The sequence below is a fragment of the Ischnura elegans genome, chromosome 7, assembly GCF_921293095.1.
Source record: "Ischnura elegans chromosome 7, ioIscEleg1.1, whole genome shotgun sequence".
Classification (NCBI taxonomy): Eukaryota; Metazoa; Arthropoda; class Insecta; order Odonata; family Coenagrionidae; genus Ischnura; species Ischnura elegans.
This window is the reverse complement of record NC_060252.1, coordinates 88,183,215-88,208,537: the sequence shown is the minus strand read 5'-3', so window position 1 is coordinate 88,208,537 and position 25,323 is coordinate 88,183,215. Positions and strand designations below refer to the sequence as shown.

Here is a 25,323-nt window from a genome sequence, read left to right as displayed (position 1 = left end):
CACAAAGCGGAAACTCATTTGCCCATAATTTTTGCTCTTTGGCTCAAGCTAGTCAAAGAACGGTACGATAATTTTCCACAGTCTCAATTCGTTAACACTGTTTTAAGCATTTTACTGTACTACTTCCTTAATTGCAATGATAAGCCCTTCAAGGTTATTTTTTCATTTTTATACTCATGTTATTTTTCATTTTTTGGTGATAACAACGAGTTAATCCATTGCTGGATACGACAGTATACCATTTTTTATACACTCATTAAACATCATGGTTACAATTGATATGTGTCATTGTCATTAAAAGACAAGGCATTTAATTCTTTCTGATGGATTTATTAATGTTCTGGAATATATTTGGAAATAACACTCGTGAAAACACACGATTTTTCTCCAATTCGGTCTGTTCTTTTTATTGTGAACATTGATACTTATGTTACACCTGCCCATTATTTACAAATACGCTACGTAGACGTAGTTTGTAGATCTACCGTTTACGCGGTCTGTTTATTACGAGGATTATTGCTAAATTTCTACATATGTACTTGATATGTTAATTTATCCAGCCAATCAAGGCCTGACAGATAATTACATGTTCATTGTCTAGCAGCAGATTCAATCCCCTTAGTCGCACATCAAAAAATGCTCACATAATTAACCATTTTTCCAACAGAAATAACAAACTCGAATCTCTCTTAAATACCCTCCTGGTTTAAAGTAAATGTTCGTACACAAATGAGAAACAGCATCAATCAATTTTTCATTTTTCTTGAAAAATTATTACATTAGCTAGTTGGATAATAAGTGGTACATTATCAGAGCAATTGATTTTTAATAATTACCTCAATAAATCAACAAATTTGTCAATTTCATTTGGAGACTTGGTCCGAAAGTGTGAGATGATTAAAATCTTTAAAAAAAATCCGTAAAAAAGAAACATTTTAAAATGCATTCCAATTGTGAACGGATGATTGTTAGTTACTGCAATCATGCTTAAAAATCACAATTTATACGGGCTGATATGAATGAAAAGTGACTCCAACTGACTTCCACCTTTCTACATTAAACATGATCGCCCAATAAATACAAACACCAGCGATGACTAACGGTTTAATTCGGAAGACGATGCTTTAACAGATATGTTTACAATCACCAAACTACCCATTTATATTTCGAGGTTTATTCATAGGAACTTCAAAACTCAACCTTAAGCATCATGTATTTTTTTAGAGAAAGAGGCTTTTTCCTAAACAAGAACTCAGCGTTAAACTCAAATGCATGAATGAAAAACTAAATCATGTTTGAAGGACAAGTACGTCGAAGTACGTGATTAGGAGGTTTTTGGCTAGCAGGGAATTATTTGAATACATCTGACGCGCCGCATTTACCATCGTGGGAATTTATTGAACTAGTCCAACGGAAAACCAATCAATCCTCTCCAGGCTCAAGGACGTGAAACTAATAATAATTCTGAAGCTGCAGAGAGGATCAAGTTCCTAAGCATGCCTTACCATCTAATACATATGAAAATATATTGGGGTCGCGCTGCGTAGTCTAAGGTAACACTTTTCGCTTCTCTAACAAGCCCCCGGGAAGGTGTATTTGAAACAGAAGTATCGTCTGCACGTCGTTCAGCAAACACTAAGCACAAACATTTCCCTTTCCACCAAGTTTTCAACTCCTTTGCAAAGAAGTTTCAATATCTTTAACACAATTAGCACAATGGTTAGCAGCCTTACACTCGCAGAATCGAGCAGTCCACTTCGGAAGCATATAACGATGTAGTTGTCTAAAATAACTCCTTGGTGTACAACAGCATGAGTTTTTTTTTAAGTCAACCAGCTCTCATTAATACAGTCAACGCACATTTAGTGCAAATATAATGTAGATGAATCATTCACACAAAGTATTCACCACACAAGGCATACCACTTGGAAACTGCAAGCAACGTTGTAAGCATATTGATGTAACATGGAACAGCAGTGAGAACAATGATAAGCCTAAGGTCAACAATCCACCTCCTGGTTAACAAAAAAATTGGCAACAAAATTCTGTCCGTTCATTATCTCAACATTTAAAATAGTAGTAGGATTATCACTTTCATAACTTTCTCTTTGGAGAGAAGAATGACCCTTGATATTCTCGTAAACACTTAATGGTAATCATCCCACCTGCAGTATTGTTTTGTAAGACATAATTTACAATTACACAGACAGTTAACTGCGCACCTCTACTTTGAGTAGGGCCTCCAACATTACTTGAAGCCTGGTTGGACGATTAATTATCGAAAAAAATTAATGTGTAAAGGTATGCGCATGAGAGATAGTGTCAAACCGTGTACGTAAATGCATGTGAACCCGTAGCAGTTAAGTTATCGTGCAAATCGTCTCTAACTAAGATGTCCAAGCGTTTACTTTCGCAAATTCTACCATCGGAAAAGTGAAACCCTAGGACAGCTTTAGTTTACTCTACCCTCAACCTTCCCCGTTAAGAGAACGCATCACTTCTGCATGTGTAATCTTTATTCGTGACATATCATTCATTCCATCACCCATAAAATATTCCTGGTGCACAAAGAAAAATCTTGCCAACATTTGCCTGAATTTCAAATATTAATTTTTAACTTGGTCATTTTCAAGTGTAACTTTCTTTAAAGTTAATATGGAGTCAAAAGTAGAGTGTGGTACACTCAATGGTGATAAAAAATTTAAATTTAAAACGTATATTTATGCCTTAAATGTGCAACGGGTCACGTAAATGAATGAGATAAAAATATTTTTTAATTAAAGTAAGCCACATGTAAACTAATGAAATTGTATGATTCAGTCTATTGGGGCATAATGGGTCGCTCGATCTGGAATTATGCCATTCCAATTAGCCATATTCACATGATAATGTTTACTGAGGTCACCACTTCAATTCTTTTAGGATTAAAATTAAAGCAACATGCCACCATAACGGTGATTTCATTTTCTCCTTATTCACAAAATGAAATATAGCAACGAAATTAATAGATGGGGAAGTTTCACAGTTTTAAAAATAAATATAACAACTACCTTTGGGATAAAAAAGTGTCACACGACCGGTCGATAGGGATGGATGAAAGCTATTAATACTCCTGTCGTTCTTAAGCTCATCTTTCCTACCTCACGCACCAACATTGTCCTACAAGTTCCGATTTCCCCCGCGACGAGGCACCACACATCAATTCTCAGGCCCAAACCCAAATGGTACGATTCCGCTGAAACTTTTCGTCCGGTCCCCAAGTTCTTTCGTATTCTGGCCCTATCGCGAGCCCAAGGTTGGGAGGGGTGGACAATGCGGACCATAAGACTGATATGTGCTTTCTTTCCCGCCGAGGATAGCGAGATGGTGTATCTTCCTCCACGAATAACTGTCGGAAAGCTATCTTGCTCTCTTGGTCACCAACCTTACCCACTCGACTAGTGAAGAAACAGGAATTAGTACGCGGATCCGTGATTACAGCTAGAAATAGTTATGTCCACACTTTTAATGCAAAATTCCACTACCCACCATGGTTTCGACAAAAGTGAGAAAATTACCCTTTGTAGTTTTATTATCATGGATAAATCGCATTTCCATCAAGTCAAGCCTGAAATGATTTAATAAGTAGGTGGGAAACAATAGCAAAACGGTGCCCACAGTGATAAAAAATAATCTTAAAGAATTCGGGTGAGTTCCATAACTGCGACAGGCACATGATGGCAACAAGATGTGATTTTCTTCTCTTGGTGCATGTGTGTCCAACCCATTGATGGTTTAGGGCCTTTAAGCCCGAAATTACAAATCAAGCTGTTATTGTCATCGTTCAATACACCTAAACCGTTAGCAGGAAGCCCCTTAGAGAAAAAAATTTATGAGAGCGATCAAGCTCACAACGCATCAGTGGAAAGCGAAGGCCAACATTTTAAACCCTACATTCAGTTTTATTCTGGGAAATTGAAAATGTTATCATAAAGCATACTTATAAAAATATTTAATAAACTCTCGGTAGTTCTAATCTTTTAAGAACAAAAAAATTAGATGAAAATAAAATGTTAGCTGAAGCAAACCATATCTAAAATGTCATTGCCATACTCAGTATATCAGACCCATCAGAGGTGGCTTTATCTGGGATTATGTCATTCCAATTTAGCCCTCTTTGCATGAAAATGTTTACTCAGGACACCCAATCAATTATTTTAGGATTAAAATTATATTAAATATCCATGTCTTCACTACAGCGATTTAATTTGCTTGTTTTTTACTAAATTAACGTAGGAACGTGAAATATATATAGGAACGAGACAGACAAAGTAGTTTCACAGACTTTAAATAATGAATCCAAAAACTAAGTCAGGGAAAAACATAATTCATTTTGACACAAGCTAAAGAATTAAAAATCAGCAGCACTGCTACCTGAACTGCTGGAAATATGAAGAAGAGACTTAACTGAATGTTTTTTATTCAATGTGTAGGATTGGCAAACGCAACTTCTATTTTGTAGGCTCATGTACGAATGAATGCAATTTTTCAACTCACGATGGTCAAATGAGCTGGAGTAAGAATGTGTTCAAACCAAAAATGCATAAATTATAGCTGTAGTAATATGAATTTATTTTGTTCAATGCCATATATAATGTTAAAAATTTGTATTGCTGAATATCAATCATAGCTGTAGGAATTTCAATTTCACTATCACCGGACACAAAAATGTTCATCCCAAGGCACGACGAATTCTAACAAATCGTAGTATAATTTATCATAAAATTTTATAAGGCAAATGTTGGCAAAATTCACCTAGCTGATATGATTTTTTATGGGAGTTAACACATTAATTAAGAAATTTTTGATCACTATTGTATGACTCGCTGGCAATGCATAATTTTTCCTCGCTATATCCGTTAATGCTATTATTATAAACCAGCTATCGGCAGCATTTTAACTTTGAAGGCCCAGTATTAGGAAAATCGGTTCAAGCCGGCATTTACAAGGTTGATGAATGTAAGATTCCGGATTTTTGCAGCCGCATGTATAGTATATGGATGACAACAGTTTTGAAAGCTATTCTGCTTTCGTCTACAAGTCAAAGGATCTCTTGAAGGGAGGTTCAGAATGATCTGTTGTCACTCATAAGCATAAAACGCGTCTGGAGAACATGGAACCGTGTATTCATCACAAGTATCACCGCTGATATTACGTATGACATTCACATGCGGCTTTGAATTTTCATTTTTGGCAGTGCTTCGCGCCTTAAAAATTAAGTTTCCTGGGCAGTTCATAATCGTTTCCGCGAGAAATTCAAGTTTTAATAGATCATCTTGCTGCAAATAAACGATTGGTTACGTCTTAAAGCGTATTTACTTCTCATGTATAATTGGATGACTGCATGATTCCCGCGAAATATTTTGAGGCGGCTTGGAAAACGAAACGGAAGAGTTCATTCGAAGGCTGAATTGAGGTCGCCGTTAAATGCCATGGGAACGGATTCACGAGGACTAGTTATCGGCTTTGTCGGCCACTCAGCAGTTCTCTACGCTATCTAAGCTCCTTTATTCTCATTCCATCTCCCCCGATGCATTTTGTATTGACCTCGCAGTCAATATAAAATGCATCTTCTTTCTCCCTTGCGTTCCATTCCCCCTCAAAAATCTTCCTTTTATCTAGCTCTTTTTTACGGGAGTAATCATTTATGAGCAAAATTGTACATCGGGAATACCGCTGTATAATATCTTCTCTCCCATACCAATCAGTGCGCAGTTAACTTCTTAATTCATGTTATTTCCATTATGTCCATATATATTTTGACTCCGCCAGAAGGATCATCCAACTTCAAGCTCCTGCATATGTACTGCTATCAAAATATGGAGACAATTGCCATTTTTATATCCTAACTTATGATTGAATTTAAGCCACTCTGTATCATTCTCTCCATTTTACTTTGAATAACTTCAATTTCCAAGCATATAAAAATGAAACAAATTGGATATCACTTGCCGCTCAATCGAATTTCAACATAGAAATTTCACAACTCGTCAACTGTCTACCGAACATCCTGGATAGCTGTATTATCCACGAGTCCTGAAACATTCGCAGGGATTGTCCAACTCTGTGGATTTAAAAATGCAAATAGCTGAGGGGGGACTCTACCATAATGACAGGTAATTGTTTTCATCAGACATTGGGGTTGCAACAGTTTTCTTAACGGTACCTCGTTAACATTTGGATAAATTATTTCACTACGATTCACCCGAATATTGCCTCCGATGTCGTCAAATAGCGTCATCGGCCACACAACTTCAACATTCACAAGTACACACATACGCTCGAACACATAAGCATAGGAACACAGCCTAGAAAAAAGAGAGTGCGTCAAATTCCACTTGGCGAAGTCAAGGTTTTCGATCAACATTTTTTCGCGACACAATCCCGTTCCTCTGTCTCAAAGCATTTTACCCTCGACGATCTGGATTCTTCCGCTTGTCCCGACGCGAGATCTCCGCATGGAACAGGTGGAAGGCTCTGGAGACGCTGGGAAGATGCATCTCGGAAGATAGCAACGCCGTCACTGGAGTCCCATTTGACTGTGGTCTCGCGCGAGGCCGCCATCAGGTACCTTTGACCCGTTGCACTAATGGGACTCCTTGCGACTCCCACACCTTTGTATTTAAGATGAGGTTAGTCATTTCTCTTCACTTCCATCCATTACCAGCCTAGCCTATGTCTCAATGCTGTTTCCAACTGTTGGCTGAAAAGTAACAAGGGATGAAACGTTAGTGTCGGGGACTGTTACAGAACGTTGTGAATACAAACATACGAGAAAAATGTTTGTGATTATGGATGTTAAGGGTGCAAGTTTGTAGCTTTAAGGTGTACCGGTATAGTTTACAACATATGGCCTTGCCCTATGCCAGTCGCTGTAAATATTTTGTACATATTGCCATTCACAACCATTTATGGAAGCATACAAAACGTGACAAGAAAAGGAGAATTTGAAGATATGATAGATTGGTACGTAAATTTACATGCAATGAGATACTATTATTTTCCAAAATCCTTTTGTGAGCAGAAAATATTGTTTATTTTATCGTAGTAAATATTTCGGAATTAATGCAAGTTCACCCTAAGAAACCGCAACGAAACAATTCGTTTCAATAAACCTTAGGTATATTACGTAGATTAGTAGAGTTAGCTCATCACGACATCCTAAACATGTAAACTTCTGATAAAAATTGAGGAATCCACTGAGTGAGGCCGAAAAAAATCTTCTAAATACATAAGGCTTCATATATTCAGGATTGGTATTAAATCCCTTGAATAAGTGAATGTTTATATGGTTACCACCTAGATTTTGGACTTGAGAAATATTTAATGACCAATTACGGCCCCTGATCAAAGTCGCTTACGCATAGAATGAAATGAGACAGGAAAGAAAATTTCTACTTTTAATATCTTCCAATGGAACATTATCATAATTACCGTAGTCGAACTACAATTTTCATGCATACTTTTAATTAGTGGACTTATTACTAGAGTAACGTAGAACGCTTCAATACTGTTATAGCCGCTGTTAATTTATTTCAATAGAATAGGAATTTGCCTTGTATTACTCTAATGGCTTATTTTCGCGAGCTTCATCACATTTAAGTAATTTGGTCGTTTTTACACTTGATATATAGGTACTCTAATTAACAGCCAGCAGAAGTATTCGCCAAGTAATCAGCATTTCTCGAGAGGGAACAGATATCATGTGCAGGTACACGGGGGAAATATTTTACCTGTGGTAGTTCTACACCTACAGATCACCATGCAAGCCAACGAAAGTGGACGAGGCAGAGGACTTTAGATCGCCTGCTGTGGAAGAGTGAAAGAAGGTGTGGAAGGAATCAGAAATGAAAAGCTTTAATCTCATTAATGACATATGGGAATTTACAGGCAGGTGTCTTGAAACTTGTAATGTTTCCGTCATGCCGCGTGAACGGCGGTGGAATGAACATTAATTTTCGTGAAATAAAATTTCCCCAGGGCCGGGAATCGAAACAGACTCCCCAAAAACCCATGAAAATTTAAAAATGGCAATAAATGTGAGTGTTGTGATATTTTATCCGTGAAATGTGGTTCAGAATTGTGGAATTCTTGCAGAAAATATGGGGATGTCTCGCCTTGCAGAAGATAGAAGCGTAGATAGTTTTAAATTAAATTGTTAAGAAAATAATTCTAAAAAAACGGAATAAATATCTTATAGGCAATTAAGTATGGAGGACATATGTGAAAGGTTCTCAATGCCTCAGAGGAATTCTCTTTACTAGGGAAAGGAACTGGGGAGCAGCAAGTGCAGTGAAATGGATACGACTGCAGTAAAGTAATAAAGCATTGCATTCCCAGGATACCAGGAGAAAAAAGGTGCTGGCACGTGATACCTCAGCCGTAAAATGAAAATAATAATGTCATTTGCAAAATAATGGATTATTGTGATCCTTGAGATAAGCAACAAGAGATTTAAAATAAAAAAATAGCCTTTTAGCTGTAGTACCAATGCAAGTGTTACTACTTCATATGGCAAAAAATCTAAACAGTTTTTATGCACGATTAAGAACTAAAAATTCAACATGGCAGCATACCTTTGTAGTAAACTTCCCGGTGCATGCTCGGACAATACTTCCCTCCGCCAGCCGACTGAAAGGTAAATTAGGAGCGAATATAGAGAATGTCAAGATATGCAAGCATTGATAGTCAAGAAGTTACCCGAAATTATGATTCATTGCTTTCACTTATGATAAGAGAGAATTTTACGGTTGTAGGAGGCACTTCCATTACGAACCCCAATGCCAGCCGATGCTTCGCCTTCTCTATTTATGCTTCCTCAGAGCTTTGAAAGTGCATAATGCAAGAGAAGAGTAAACCATAATGAGGCCTTGATAATGACAGCTGTAAAAATTAAACCTTATTCGAAAGAAAGATCTTTAAGTTTTAAATATTGTAATATATTATTTTTTCATTGCTGGAAAATTCCACCAAGTGACGCTTCCAATAATTTATTTAATACATGACGTAAATTTGGTGATATCAAATTCCAAGGTGTCACAGGAGCAATATTTTTATTTCTTAACAAGCCAAGAATGTATAAAAATTTATATTAGGCACACCAAACAGTACTTAAAAACTATATATGCCCATATGATCATTCCGTCCACAGCATACATAAGCACCCGAATGATTAAAATGTAAAATAAAATTCGCAAAATTTTGACGACATACCACCAATTTCTTTAAACATCTTCAAGCTGCAAAAGATATCACTGCTACTTTTTCCCGAGATTAGTTAGGCTACTTAATGCAATATATCTTCACTTTTAGAAAAAAGGCTTTGGTAGCCCCAAATTTATGCATGAAACTGTTTCTTTCATCGCAAAAGTATGGCAAGTGGGCTTGTGCCGTTTCACGAATTCATTCCTTAATTTTCTTAACTGTACCCATGAGCTTGTAAACAGTTCTTTCCTCAATTCGAAAATTTCTTCCCCACAAACGCTATCCTCCTCCTCCTTCTATCCCTACTTGAATAACAAATCACATTCCTTAAATGACTAAATAATAGCAAAAAAGTAGATCGATTGATGAAATATGAGGGGATAAGAAGTCAAAGGGTACAAATGATTTTTTCCAGATTTCGTTAGGTACAGACATTGCTAGAAGTTATATAAAGACTGGTAGCATATAAAAATGTGGTTAAGGTATACAAGATAGTCTCTGTTCTGTGCTGTCACGGAGTGGTAAATAAAATCCACTGCAAAATATTTAGTCCATCTCGTTTGTTTTCTAAACCTTATTTCTGTACCAAGCTCTATTTATAAATAAAATCACTTGCAACCCTAGATTTCTCAACCCCTCGTGTGATTTGTTCACTCAACCGGTTTCTATGAGCAAAACTTACAATCATTACAATCTAATCCAAATGCAATGTAATGAGTTATTTTACACTCCCAAACATGTTTTTTGGTAGCGCTGTTCATTCTTCGGTAGAAAAAGGGGGAGAGCTTCATCTATACAAATACCGACCAATAAAATGCAATGCATGAGTGAATGATTTTAAAATGCTGGATCGATTTGTGGCATCCAGTTTTGCTCGCTCATTCTGATCCGATGACAGAAGCTGCGAAAAGGGAGACGGGCGAGGGATGGTACAAAACAGCAGCGCACGAGAGAGTGAAAGAGGGAGAAATATGAGAAGGACTCGTGACTGAAAACTGAAAGAGGGAATAGGAAAAAAATGCTGAAAAAAAGATTATCCCAGCTGACGTGGCACCGGATGATTAGTGCTTGAATGGAAAAGATTGGTCCTCTATGTGTGCGCTGAGGGATATTCACGGGGAAAAGCCAATTGATGGAATTCCAGTCGGGAGAGAGAAGAGGAGGAAGCTAGCTTGGCTGGAAATAAACCTATCGCCCCATTCACCTATTCACGGCGGAACGGATTGAACACAAAAAAAAATAGACGAACGTGCTCCGCGAGATCGTGCGAGATTTTTCATCCCGAGTGGCATCTGGTGGGAAAAGGATGGAAGCTCTCTAGCCCGAGCAAAGTTGTTCCGCGGGAGAGATATTCGATCTGATTACACAGAGAGCGGTGAGAGTGGGAGCAGGAAAAACTAGTAGGATACCCACAGTCGTAGTTAATTAATACCGAAATATCGGTTTTCCATAGACCGAACCGGAATGAACAAGGCCGAATTCAATATCGGAAGCCTTGCGAAGGAAATTCAAAGGGCCAGTAGTAAATAGTGTGATAAAAATACTAAGCAGAGCATGTCGTGGACAACCAAATGCGCATAATAATTTGTTTTTTTTTCTGAAAGAGGGAATACCATCCTACAGTGACGTAACTAGAAATATACTTTGGGAGGGCATGATGGGGGGGGGGGGGGGGGGCTGTTTTCATCTCTTTATAAGAAATCTTTTGGAGTAATTAGGCAACCGATTCCTTAAAGGAGCTTGGAAAGGAGGAAATATTTTATGGAAAGGGCACTGAATAAGTAATATACTAATAATTCTCCCTTTTTATGAATCAGGGAGAACACACTACGTAGCCTTGCTAACAATGGATACGCCAGTAAATAAATTCGAATGTTATAGATATATTTCACATATACGTGGATATTACCTCACTTAGAAGTCACCGACCGATGAAAGTTAGATACGTATTCTTGAAACATCCTCCATTCTGCTAGCCTATGAACCGTTTATTGACTTGGGACTATCAAACCGGTCAAATAATCAAAGTATATCCTTGGATTTGGGGGTGAAATTGCGACTCGATCAACTTCCAATACCTGTCGCTTGGAGAACGTGGGAGTCGCGGCGCGTAGGGGCTTTGATTGCAGGATCCGTTCCAATCCGCAAAGTGAAGTGAGCATCGTTCCCATGGTGACACAGACGAAAAACAAGAGCAACTGCTTCAATTTTGGCGGAAACCGTTGGAATTTGGCGTCGGGTACTCTCTGAAGCGAATGGACTGCACCCCAAATTCTCTCCAAAAGCCCAACAGAACTCCACGTTGGAGGATTAATCAATTTCAGATTGCCTTGTAAAAGAGCCGAATAAAATGCCGTTTTTGAAACACAGCGGGAATATAAAATGAAGTGTTTTGTATGGGAAAATTAGCGACTCGTGCAAATTAATTCCCCGATGCATATCATTGGTAGGATCACGCGCCATAGGCTGCCTTCAATATACCGAGCTCACTGCAATAGACTATGAGTGCGTTTGTCTTAAGTGTGCTCCCTCATATTCACGCAGGATTGTAAAGAGCAAGCTCATATATACGAGGGCTTTATGAACCACCGATATTAGACCGATTTCCCTTTGACGTCAATGACGTGGGGAGAATCCTCTACGCATAGCATCAGCTTGCTTTTGCTGCCATGTTATCGCATGTAGTCGTAAAACCTTTTTGCCAGTTAGACATGACTGATAATGAGACAAAATCAGCTTTGTTAATTTATCAGGCGTTTCAACATGTACGTAGCTATTTAAGTGTTGAAATTACTAGCCTGTATAACATAATTTCCTTTGAATAAGAAAACAACAGTGCTGTCATATAAGTGACAGTTGAATCAGAGCAGTCAATTACTTGGTAAATATTGGCATACCAATGTCTTAGTCAGAAGGGATGAATGGGAGTTAAAGAATTCCCAAAGCAAAAACAGTCATTAAGGAAAATATTCTCATTAAAACGTATTTAAATTAATCTAGAGAAAAATTCATTGATAGGTGTTTATGAATAATTATTTTTCTCTTATTTTGTATCCACATTCAATCAATAAAGACACAATAAATCAAAAGATTGTTTGTTTACTGTGGTAACACAGATGACCAATATAGCACGGTTTCGACAGTGAAGAATATTGGCATGTTGTCAGGCGAGACGTTTCTAAACATGATGATCTGGTTTCGATAAAAATCTAATATTTTTCAGCTGACTGAAAATAGAACATTGAAATATTGGAATACATATAATGAATGGATTGGAAATAAAGCAATACCACTGACTAGTAAATCCTCTGTTTCAAATTCTGTGGTGAAAATAGGAAAACATACATTTTATTATTGATGCTCCAAAGTTTCCGCGGTAGGTTAAATCATTTATTGGATGACTCTATAAATGTTTTTTTACGTATAGCGCAAAGTTTAATTGCTTTTGTTTCTTTCGATAATATTTTTATTTTCTCCATTGAAAGTTATTTAAATTTCATTCCAACAAAAATCATTAATATATATTTATCAATAATCAATTTGTTCATATTTTGTATCATAATTTATTTAATAAAAATAAAAGATGGATGGATTGTGATTATTAAAAAAATTGTATCTGTCAAGGCAGGTTTATATTAATGTTGCCGCGAGACGAGACGAGACTTGCGCCAATCTCGCCTCAGTCTCGTTTTCCGCACTCTGGTATCGCCTCGAGTCTCGTCTCGTGAGCCCCAGTAAAATTTAGCACCATAAAAAGCCGTTTCCTTTGCGTACTTAATCGCTGAATCGGTTTCTCGAAATGGGAAAGCCATTTATATAAACTTTAAATATATATTGATCTGGACATCAATCTCGTCAATGCTTGTAAAATTATTGATTTTATTGATATTCAATGAATGCACTTGTAGCATAAAACGAAAAATTTCTAAGAAGGGAATGTAGACACAAGTTTACTTCAGAGAAATCCACAGAGGGCTTAAGAAAATAAACGTAAAAATAATGTGTTAGCCCCTCAAGCGCTGCGGGAATTTAATTAAATCCCATCCCAGCGGCAGGATGAGATTTAGATGACTTCGCCTTTTTGGTATGCTATCATTCAAAAATGTATAGCATTCATAATATACGATCAGTATTGTTGAAAGTTTTTGTAAACAAGCGTAATATAATGCGCTACTCTATCATAATTTTTCAAGCAATTTTAATAAATATTTATCGTTTTGTGTATCTCGTTCTCTAAACTAATTAATAAATTTTCAGTTTTCAAAGATTTCAATGTAACTTAGATTCAGCTGCGATATATCTAACATTCCATGCTTTTTTTATAATTAAATGATGTATTTTAGTGATTTGGGGTTAAAAATTTCATAACCATATGGAAATATTCTATGGGATTACCCGTTTCGCCTACGTGAGAATTCATAACTTAGCCCATTTCTATTTCACTTTGTTCTATTGTAACCGAATCATTTCATATAGGTACTTACGTTCTGTTGCTTCAAACGTCTATAGGGAAAATTTCAAATAACTTTATAAGTAATTCTGCTTCTTATGACGTGATTGGAAGCATTACATGCATAAGCTCACTGCACATTGCTCACACCAGTACTCTCTGTCTCTTCTTTTCCCATGGTTCGCACAAATTGAACACCTCTTTCCGGGATTTTCTTCCCAGCAGCAGGAGTTCTTAGAAAATGTCTTTCGGTGAGTCTTGGTACTAAATTGTCTAAGACGTGACGACCATGTCCAAAATGTCCATATGCAGTTTTTAAGAGCATATTTAAAAAAATATTACCGCAACCAGGTGATTAAAGATGTTGGCCGCAAATAGAGGGATCTGGGTTCAAATCCCGGTCAGCGCGAATGATTTTTCCTCTCAGAAAATTTCGCACAAATCTGCTAATAGGTAGATTTTTCTAGAGGTGTCTGGCCCCTTATAGGGCCCCTTAAGGGAAGGGGGAGAGTAACTCGGGGCCTGGGAGGTAACCCCCAGCACTCGTGGGGGTCCGGGAGTTTACGAAAATTTTGAGAATTTCGAGGCTTGTACTAAAACTTTAAGGCTGTCTCAGGACCCTCCTCTTCTGTATATATATGACAACTGAACAAGATAACTATTTTTTCTAGCGTAAATTGGATAGCCCAGGAGGGGATGCAGCACCCCAACCCCCTCTCATGATCCGCCACGGGAGGTAACCTAACTTTAATCTCCGGTACTGGTATGAAATTGAATATTTTCGAGGCGATACAATAGCTGAGGGTCACCGTTCTCACCTGCTCCGTGGTGAAGTCTATATTGGTCCTGACAGGCCTGTGGTGAAGTGGCTGCGGCGGCCGGAAGTTGCTTCCAAGTGGCGCCCTCGGGTGCTTCCCGTCCCCCTGCACCAGACGCCGAAGACCATGCAGCTGAAAGATATTAGAAAAACAAATCAGCGGATGGAATTTATAGGTTACTTTGCACAAAAAATTAATGAGCTCCTCAATGCTTTTACTTAAGAATTCGAAGTGATAAGAGGATTCATGCCTCTGCTCAACCTATCGTTTTAGGCAATGGATAACTCATTGAAAACTTAATACTATCTTTAAATCATCAGGTAAATTTTGTATTAATCGTTGAGAACATTTGCTTTTCTTTCAATTTGATGGTTTTAGCCTTTTACCTCTAAATTATTTCATCACATCTTTTTTACATTTGACATGCAGGGAAATTTTGAGCAGGGCCAACCCTCATTAGTCTGAAATTTTCAAGATAATAACACTAGATTCACGTGATAAATATACGTCATCAAAAAAACCGTTCAAGGGTTAGGTATGCACCCTCTTAGAACCAGAACAAAAGAAATGTTAGTGGTACAACAGCTCTAAATGCTTCGATTTTCATTTAAATTTGATTGAAGGTTGACTGCATGAAGCGCGAGTTGTCGAAATGGTATTTGTAGTGTCAGAACGATTGAGAATAAATTAGTGTCTATAGTCAGAATACTTATATTAGAAAAAACATAGGTTACAGCAACTAGATGTTCAAACATTTTTTGAATATACACTACGGAACAAACGTACGATGCATAATTGTTTGAATAATGAAGATTCTGCGGCAATTTGCTGGTTTAGGTCACACCGCACACAGCAGCTTAGTGCTTTTTAAATTCCAATTATTCAATTTTTTATTAACTCTTGAATGCAAACGGAATGTCAAGAGGGAAAAACTTCAAGCAGCACACAGCACTCTGAATCTTTCTGATATAAGTGGAGCGTTTTTGATTAACTGGAAAAAATGTGATGCAAGTAATAATTACTTTTCACGAATCAAGTATATTAAAATAATGTCAATAGGCATACGTTCAGCCATATCAGGCGTTTTTAAATGGAAGTATATCCATGAGGCTGTGGGAATAGTTGCGCCGCATAGTGCGACCTTCTGGTACAATACTATATTAAAATTAATAATGTACATGAAATTGCCAGTATGCAGGGAAAATAAATCTGCGATCAATAGAAATTGCTGCGGAAAAATGTCAAAATAATATCATTAATATGAATGAATATGTCATTTTTTGTGGTGCAAGGACATTCGCCATAATGTACAAAAACAAAAGCCTTTTCATTTGTGTACCGCTTAATATATTCTTAAGAAGACCACGCAGAACGAAAAACTCAGAAAATTAGATTTCTATTTAATTGGTTATTAGAAATTGCGCCCGGGAGTAGAGTGTTTCAGTGCTAAAAAACTGAACTGTTCAGTCAGAACCCTTACTCTATTCACCCACATAGTCATCAAATTACTACGTTTTAAGAAAGTAATTTTCTTTGGCTGAGCGTGCGTGACCAGAGAAAAGGACCAGCTTAAGTGGAAAAACGAAATGAATTTGAAACGAAATGAATGCACGTAGGCGAGAGCGGAAACTCAATGATTGGTAATTGCTTCTTAATGTAATCTTATGTTCCTACTCAACTATCATATCAGAGGACGGTGACCTTGAAATTAAACTTAGGATTGAAAAACTGTGACAAAATGAGAGGAGTTTTTCCAAAAGAGTATCAACGTCCATTCTCTTTTACATCAGTAGGAACTACCAATAACGGATGCACAAGAGATAAAGAAAACTGAAATTTGGCACATAAATATCAGTTTCAGCAGCTTTGTTTACTTCTCTGCGTCCACTTCACACGATTAAATTAACACTGGGATTCAGAGCGTATGCACGGAAGGTACTTCAATCAGCCTTGGAATGATTTGCAGTTAAGTAAAGTGATGCAATATTGGATTGGACGAGCAAATGTCGTAATGTTCGGCCCAGGAGAATTCATACGCAGAAACTGATAGCACAATGGTACAGTTGAACCACACCCGAATACGGAAACAAGAACAAAACACCAGGGTATTTTAAACGCAACAATAGGGTCGTTTCCTTCATCAAAGAAAACTTCACAGGGTCCTAGTTTCTATACCAGTATATAGGAGTTTTACATCGTCTGAAATTCAAGACCAAAACTGAATTTTAATTGCTATCAAGCATCTATTGATTGGGATTAGCCAGTTTTAATTTGAGGGACGTATAATATTGGATCATTTCTTGATAAACTCAACATAAGAGGTATCTAAATAGCTAAGAGCAAAATGGAGGGACAAAAAATTTAAGAAAAACCATTCCAGTGTTGATAAAACTTTTCCTTTAGAGTTTACAAGAAATTTCGCCTTTCGAGATAAGGCTTAAGTTTGAGGCAAGAATAGACACCCATGTCGAATATTAAGATTTAAATTTTGATTTCAGCACAAATTTTAGGGAGTATTTTAGGTTGTGGCTAGGGTGCTAGGAAGCTTATTGAAATATCTAGATTACATATCAGTTGCATGCCTTCAAGGACCTGCAGCTATAATGTAAATAGTCGAAATACGATTTGGCCAAGGGAAAGGAACTGGCCCATCTTCCATAAATTTGTGAAGTTCGCACACCTTTTACGTAATGCGGTTCGAGCAACACCCTCACCAATCAAAATCAACTTTCAAAGATAATCACTGAAGGGCATAATAATATAGGCGACGAAGTTGTTGAAAAACACGCAAAAATATTATGGGGCATCATTAAACGACACATGTTAAGTGTCGTTTAGTGATGCCCCATGCAAGAGAGCTATGCAAGTTGCGTGAATTGTACGTGGAAGTTAAATATGAAATTTTGGCCTTCAAAGCTAGGAATATGAGACTTAAGAAGAAAGTCGGTGAGCAAAAATTGAGCAGGCAGAGCAATTCAACTTTTAGGGCAGCACATTGGAGGAAAATGGATGATGAAGCAGTTAATACATCAGGAATAGTATTGATTGAGCAAATGAGGCGTTTATGAACAGGAAGGAGCTTATGAGAGGATCATAGTGTAAGTTTAAAGAAGAGGCTAGTGAAGTATATGATCAGGAGTGTAGCCCTTAACGGTGCGGAAACATGAACACTTCGGATGGAGAATGAGGAAAGACCTGTTAAAATATATATTTTGGCGTCAATGAACAGGTTTTTTCATTGACTATAAACAAGATATGAGCGTTTATACAGTTTTACAAGGTTTTACTTTTTCACTTTAGGTAGATGAAAAACTGCCATGTCGAGTGCAATTCAAAAATCTCGAGGGACGACAAGAGGAAACTGAATAGAAGCGGTCGACAAGGGGGAGTGGCGGAGGATGGAGACGGTGAATTGGACGGAAAGGACGAAGTGCTGGACATGGTGGGTGAGAAGAGGCAGCTTCTAAAAGAGATATGGAGGAGACAGAAGGTATGGCAGAGAAAAAAGACAGAAGAAGCGAGTACTGAGCGGAAATGTCGAAAACAATATTAGATGGAAGAATGTTAGTTTAACGAGGGAGGGAAAGGAAGAGAATATGTTTTCTTGAGTTAGAGTGAAAGGGAGTAGGCCTTACTGTGTATTGAAGAGGGAAGTGTATAAAGGGAGAGGAGGCTGCCAGATTATTTGTTAAATATCCCATGGAAACCTACTCTAGAATACCTAACGTTTAAACCTACGGAAGACTAAGAGACAACACTGCGTTAGAATACATTAATAATAAACCGAAGAGCTACAAGAAATACGATTACTCAGAGTGTAATTTTATTTGTCACTGAAATTCCTTAGAGTTATATGCACAGTAAAATTCCTAAAGTTGACAGATAATCTATAGTTGTGGTCATCATGCAGACTAGCCATGCGTCCGTTTTCCTTCGCTGGCTCCGACTCGGACCACACCCTCAGGGCTGGTTGGACCGCCCGACCCCAAGGGCCTCCTTCTAGCCTCTCATCTCCGGGGGGCCCTTACATTCCCCTGGGCCCTTGCCTTCTCTTCAGATGCAAGTGAGGGTGGGGCCAAGGGTAAGCGCACGCCCCGAAAATTCGTTGTTTATTTTCAAATATCCTGTCGGCACGTCTCCTCAAACCCATTTAGCCTCACTCCATCTTCTCTTACACCCCTTCGCCATCCTCGTCCTGATCTTTTCTTTTGCAATTGCTTTTCCTTCGTCCTGACATCTTCCCTCGAGGAGGAAATGGCATACCACACAAGCAAGAGGATGAAAGTATTTTTTCTGATTTAGCAGACAAATTGTATTTTCTGGTCTTCTCATCAATGGAAATGTAGTTTCAAAAAAATTTCTCAGTTAAAAAATACAAAAATTACGTGACTAATTTTTTTTTCTTTGATGGCATTAAGGCATGGATATTTATATCCGCTGGGAAATAAACAAAGGAAACATATGAATGATGGAGGATCAAATAGATATAATTAAGCCTCTACGAAAAAGAAATATCAAACTTTGTCGTTTTTCAATGACATACGTTTTCCTAAGTATCTATGTGATTAGGGACTTCATATGTGCACTGTTTCAAGTCACTCAAGATGATTTTCACTTCATCAAAATCATTCGGCTTACCTGACATATATGTGAAAAGGAAGATCTACCTAAATAGATTGACCTGAATAAGCAACGAGATAGCCCATCGACGAGAAGGTCAAGTCTTCTGATGGTCTTGATATTAAGAAATATACGAAAACATTTATCCCATCATTTCATGAGGCGAAACGGTCTGATATAGACAAAAGTTAAAGGATAAAAAGACGGGGAATACGACAAGGTAAGCATGACACCGTGAGTTTCAGGTAAATTTCAAAGAAAAGAAAGTACGAAAAATATGAAAATATAATAGAAGTAATTAGAGAGCTGCGTCAAACCCTAACACGGGTTTGCGACGGTCGATTATTAGCATGCTAAGTGCGATGGCAAATGAAACTCGAGAAAATAAACCTCATGTTTACAAGACAAAGCCCGCTTAGATAGCGATAGGTGATTGTTAAATTAGCATATGCAATGGGGAATTTTGCATGGGTTTCCGTCACATAATAACCTCCAAATGCATTCAAACAACTTTTATAAAATGGGATCTAAAAGAAAATGAAAAAAAATTCTACTTCAGTTATAGAAACGGAATTTATTAACAGTAACCATCCGGTTATATTATGTTAAAATGAAGTATTTAACGGATAATGACGGCCTTTCTCGACTCTGTAATACAAAGGAAGCCCTACTCACTTTCATTTTACCTAATAATAATTTTCTTTCCTCTTATATAGCGTTTAACATAACTCCGCTCGAGTATCGCTCAATTAAAAATCCTTGGTCTCCCCCGTATTTCATTCACGTGACGTCTATCCTCTTACACTTCACCTCCTCCATCCTCCCCCATCCATCTCATCCTCTTTCCTCAGAGTCCACGTTTCCGCATCGTAAAAATATGCGCTCTTGATGTACTTGTCAACCTTCCATCCTTCTCTATAGACTCTTACAAAACGACCGCCCCACCAACTCTTTCCTATTCATGAACACCTCCTTTGCCAAAGCAATTCTCTTCCTGATGTCCTTACTTATGACAATTTTCCTCTTATACCCTGCCTAAATGGTTTAGAAGGTGACTCGAGGTTCACATTTATCACGTTCAATTCTTTACAGTATATCTTACATTGGTCATTTTTTGATTTATCGTCATGCCATGTCCATCGTGAGAGGGTTGTATCCCAAGGAAAATAAGAAATGGAGCACTTCGTATTTTCAATAATTTCAAACCTTGGCGCCTAAGTTGAGACACATGACATGAAGACTTGGCTAAGAAGAAAAATATTCCTCTGTAAGATCTTCGCTGTATTACCCGTTCCGTCTTCTTCCACGTAACATTCCGTCTCCTTTAGATCTCATTAAGATCTAAAGATGACGGAATAATCGCATAGGCCATATTTTGATACATGATGGTCCAATGAAGACAATCGTCAACGGACAAGTAGATGACATGAACAGTAAAGGAAGACCACGAACCAAACCAATGGAACAGGCAAAGAAGGAATTGAAAGAGAATAAATACATTTGTGTGAAGAGATTAGCTGAAACGAGCATGGAGTGGAGAGCTGCATCAAAGCAATCCTAGGATTATTAACCAGTGATGGCAGTGGCGGATACTCAGAGGGGGGGCAAGTTTAATACATTTTATTTTATTGGATTGATATCACTAAAAGAATAGTGCAAGGATTAATAAAATATCCCTCAGAAAGCCGTAAAAATCACCATTCTGAACCATCTATCTTAAAATTCCGCAATTTGTTCATCTCGCACCTACCGCTTATCCTGGTGGGTATACCATATCCAAACACACCCCGGTGTTTCAAAATAGTTGCATCTAAACCCCCCAGCCTTAACTTCTAGCTGCGCCCCTGGTCTTGTATATGTGTAAAATTAGTTTGAATAAAACTTTCTAAAACTTTGCATGTAACTTATTTATTTTTCATTAAGATTAAAATATAGGTAGCTCAAAATATCTTCCCCCCCCTTGAGTGTTTCCTGTATTCGCTACTGAGTGATGGTGATGATGAAGATCTTCATACATAATGAAACATTCCAAATCAAAAAGATCATCATTATCAATAACGAATGCATCACAATACTGCTTAGTATACCATTCCATCTTTCCCTATCACCCTATTACTTCTTCTCACTCCGCACCCTCCCACACTGCTTCCGACAACCCCATCCCAACAAGGCAATCCTCCCCGTCCAGCGTCTTCCCTTCCCCAACCAATCAAATCTAATTCTTTCGGCTCGGCGAAGTTTCCCCGAGCGCCGGACGTGATCTGCAGCCGCAAGAGAGGAAGCGGGGGACGACGGGAAGGGGAAATAAAAACACACACGCACACACACACAAACACACGCGTGCCAACCTATGGAAAACTTCCTCACGTTTGGGCGAACAAGAAGATACAATAGGAGATGGAGACAGTGCAAAAGGACGAATGACTTGAGGATGTCCCATAGATTCATTTTGTCTAGAAATCGCAATAACTTCATGTATTTTGCAGGGGCGACCTAATTTCCTAATGCTAGCGTAATTTGAGCAATAGGGAGGGTAAGGAAAGTAAGAGACATCTTGATACATTATGGCCTGAAGAAGACAATCGTCGAGGAACAAGTAGGTGGCAAGAATGGAAGAGGAAGACGTAGAATGAATTATATGGCAATGGTATCAGTTTGATAAAGCTAAGGTAATTTGAGCAATAGGGAGGGTAAGGGAAGTAAGAGACATCTTGATACATTGTGGCCTGAAGAAGACAATCGTCGAGGAACAAGTGGGTGGCAAGAATGGAAGAGGAAGACGTCGAATGAATTACATGGCAATGGTATCAGTTTGATACAGCTAGGGTAATTTGAGCAATAGGGAGGGCAAGGGAAGTAAGAGACATCTTGATAAGTAGATGGCAAGAAAGGAAAAGGAAGACCTCCAATGAAATACATGGGACAGGTAAAGTAGGATGAGAAAGAGAATAAAGACGCAGGTGTGAAAAGATTAACTGATAGGACAGTTAAGTGATGAGGAGGGAAAGAAGTTTGGAGAGAAACCCGGCGTCGATATGAGCCTGCTCTTAGAGACAGGCGTTACACATATCGCGGCTTGACGTCCCATCCGAGGGACGGAGTTCTGAACTTGAAGTGCCCTACACGAAGATCTCAAGCAAGGAATTGATAATTCTCTAAAGAATCACCACCGTCCGGATTTCAACTCGGGCCCTCTGTTTGGGAATCAAACTCTAATTACCATTTAAGTCTCCTAAAATTATACATTTGCAAGGATGTACACTCGAAATTTAATATTAACTCTGTGTCGGACGGAATTCAGTACTTGGAATACCCTTCAAAGGTGACTCGGGTGACACGAGTGACAGTGAGTAACGAGGGATCGGGTAGTCTCTGAAAAACATCCAAAGGGAATTGAACCCCGATCCTCTGGCAGGGAAGCCAGAACTCCAGGCAACACACAAATCCGATCCCCAAACATGAACGTTAGGATAAAAAATATTATTCCTTCTTGCCTGAAAACAATAATCATAAGGTTTGCAATTTTTCCTCTATGAGTCACTTCCAAAAAACGATTGATGTTTTCAATTCAATTTAGAAAATATTATAGCTTTTTCTAACAAGTTTTTTTACTTTGGGAACGCATAGATTTTTCCAGAAATTTTTCGGACCATATAATGTAGATGAGGTGAGTACTGTTTATGGGACTACGTACGTGAAGAGTCCGAAACTACGTGTATTTTTTAACTTATTTTATATTAAATTCTTATTAAGTATCAATTTAATCTCAACTAAATAACAAGAAACCTCCCTCGAAAGAAACAAGTTTACAGGGACGATAGGAATGGGAAATAAGATCTCGCACACACACGACCTATCCTATGGGTAACTCTCTCACGTTCGGGCGGAAGACAAGATACGAAAGAACACGGAGAGAGAACAGAAGGAGAAAGGTTAGAGTTAAGGGTGAAACATGACGAAGAAAGAGATTAAAAACACAGCAGCAAACATTATCAGGAGGGATGTTTCTTGAAATTATTTGAGATTAAATAGATAATAAAAAGGTAAAATAATAAAAAAATAAACCCTGCTCCTGTTTCTTTTTTTATTCTTTCTGTCCATATCCCCGGAAATCTTTTTCATCGCATCGTCACATTAACATCTGACAGAACAAAATTTCCAGAAAATGTATATGCCTACAGAGTAAAAGCCAAATTTGTTTTCAAATCCCGGTGATAATATATTTTCTCTACTTTAAATTGAAGAGATTCAAAGCTGGACTGAGAGCAAAGACCTGAAATTGGAAACCTCTGTGCAAATGATTTTTTTTTCCAGAAAAATGTAGGTACATATTTTTTCAAATTGAATTTCGTTGCTTCGATATAAAATTAAGTGTTTTTAGCGAATGATTTAGAAGTTTTATATGATATAAGGGACAGTAAAAAACCAAGAGCCTTACGTATTAAAGCATAATAAGTAAAGAAAGTCGTTTTATTAATACCCATAACCTCCAACTTAGGTTAAGGTTATCAATACTTTCTTGAAGTACACAGAATTTGCGAGGAAAAGACTATGATTAGACTTAGAATGTCACCCATACGAAGAATCGAAATCTTACCATTCTCAACTTGGCTGAGGCAACAACTACAATGTAGCAGGATATCTGATGTCCTGAAAGGTAGGGGAGAAGAAAGGCGAGAAGGAAACTCCAAGCTATAGGGAGGAAGGATGGGGAAAATCATTTGTAGCGAGACAAGGAGGATAAAGAAGAAATATTCCGGATAAGCCCGATGGTTAGGGAAAGGGGATAAGAACAAAACGACGACTGGAAAGTAATAACGAAACTAATTTAAAGGCTTTACCGTAGGTTCTTCCACCACGAGAGCGGGAGGAAATCAAGCGAACTTAAAATTGTTTTTTGGCCAGAGATTCTGGGATAAATTGACGTCGCGGAGAAAAAGATTAGGTGACATGACTTCAATATTCTCACGTATAAGCCGCTGCAGTCACACCCTCCCAGCAAAGCTCTCCTCACAATAGTTGTCTCACAAACTCCAGCTTCCTCCTTCCTTGCACCAAAATGTCTTTCCTTGTTTTTATCTCTCATCTCACCAACGACCTGTCAATGTCTCCGATATATATCGAGGAAGTTGTCCATTTCCTCTTTTCCCGGCGGTGGATCTCGGAAAAATCTCGAATTCATTGTTTCCCGTCGACGCCACTAGACGTCGCTCTTTTGAGACCCTTCTGCCAAACGGGAGCAGCATCTTTGCGCCCGTGAGTTTTGAGTGGAGTAGCAAGTTTGGGACGTGAAGAAAAAAGGAAAGATCTCTAAGAAAGAGAAGAACTGAAGATATTCGTCAAGGACCACCCTTTATTAATAACAGAAACGAATCATTAATTTTTTGCTTTTCTTCAACATAAGGTGAAACACTAATATTATATTCTTCTGCCAATATTGAGTAATATGGGAATATAAGTTAACGCATACTTTTGACATTTAAATCATTCTAAAAGCTGTGATTCTTATTAATCTTGAAGTGAATATCTGATCTAAATACATAATTAACGACCAAATCATACAAAAAAATTGAACGGGAATTATTCTAAATCCGTCACATTAGCGTTAAATCAAATTAAAAAGTAGTCTAGAACAAATATCATTCAGTTAGTTGATTGATGGACTATTTGAGAGCCAATATTTATTGAGTTTGATTGGAATACCCGATCGACATCTCTTCAGTGGTGAAACGAAATATCAGAAAATGCGATGAGAATACATCGAACCTACATCAAGATAACCTAGCCTTACTGTTTGCATCTTCAGCCCACAATAATCTAAGCCTTATCAACTAAACTCTACATTTTAAGATACAAAAACTTATGCTTAGCAATTTATTCGTTCCGAAAATTATACTTAGCAATTCGTTCCGAATACGACAGATCCGTAGAAAAAAAACTCGAAAAGACTGCTAATCAGCCTATTAAACATAATCTCTTGGAAAAAATAATTTCTCTCACAAAAGTGCGAAATTCGTTGCTTAAGCATAAATATATGCATTAAATCTCTAGTTAATTGAAGAGGATATGAATGGGTTTGAGATAAAACATAACGCAGTGAAACAACGATAAAGCTTCATTCTCAACGTAATTGTGTAAATCAAAAGCCAGTTCTTGTTTTATTCGCATTGTAATGCAACGCACAAAAGCCTT

General features: G+C 37.8%; 1 protein-coding gene across 1 annotated transcript in view; it reads right to left on the bottom strand.

Annotated features, from left to right (window-relative positions):
* Nucleotides 1–314: 314 nt before the first annotated feature.
* LOC124162370 (carbonic anhydrase-related protein 10-like) overlaps nucleotides 315–25,323 on the bottom strand; it is a 629,252-nt gene continuing 604,243 nt past the window's right edge. Inside the window, exons 8-11 of the mRNA XM_046538883.1 lie at nucleotides 14,512–14,643; nucleotides 8,616–8,670; nucleotides 7,773–7,848; nucleotides 315–6,742 (exon numbers count right to left, since the gene is read on the bottom strand). Coding sequence (XP_046394839.1) covers nucleotides 7,790–7,848; nucleotides 8,616–8,670; nucleotides 14,512–14,643 — 246 coding nt within the window. The 3' untranslated portion in view covers nucleotides 315–6,742; nucleotides 7,773–7,789. The remainder of the gene's footprint in view (nucleotides 6,743–7,772; nucleotides 7,849–8,615; nucleotides 8,671–14,511; nucleotides 14,644–25,323) is intronic.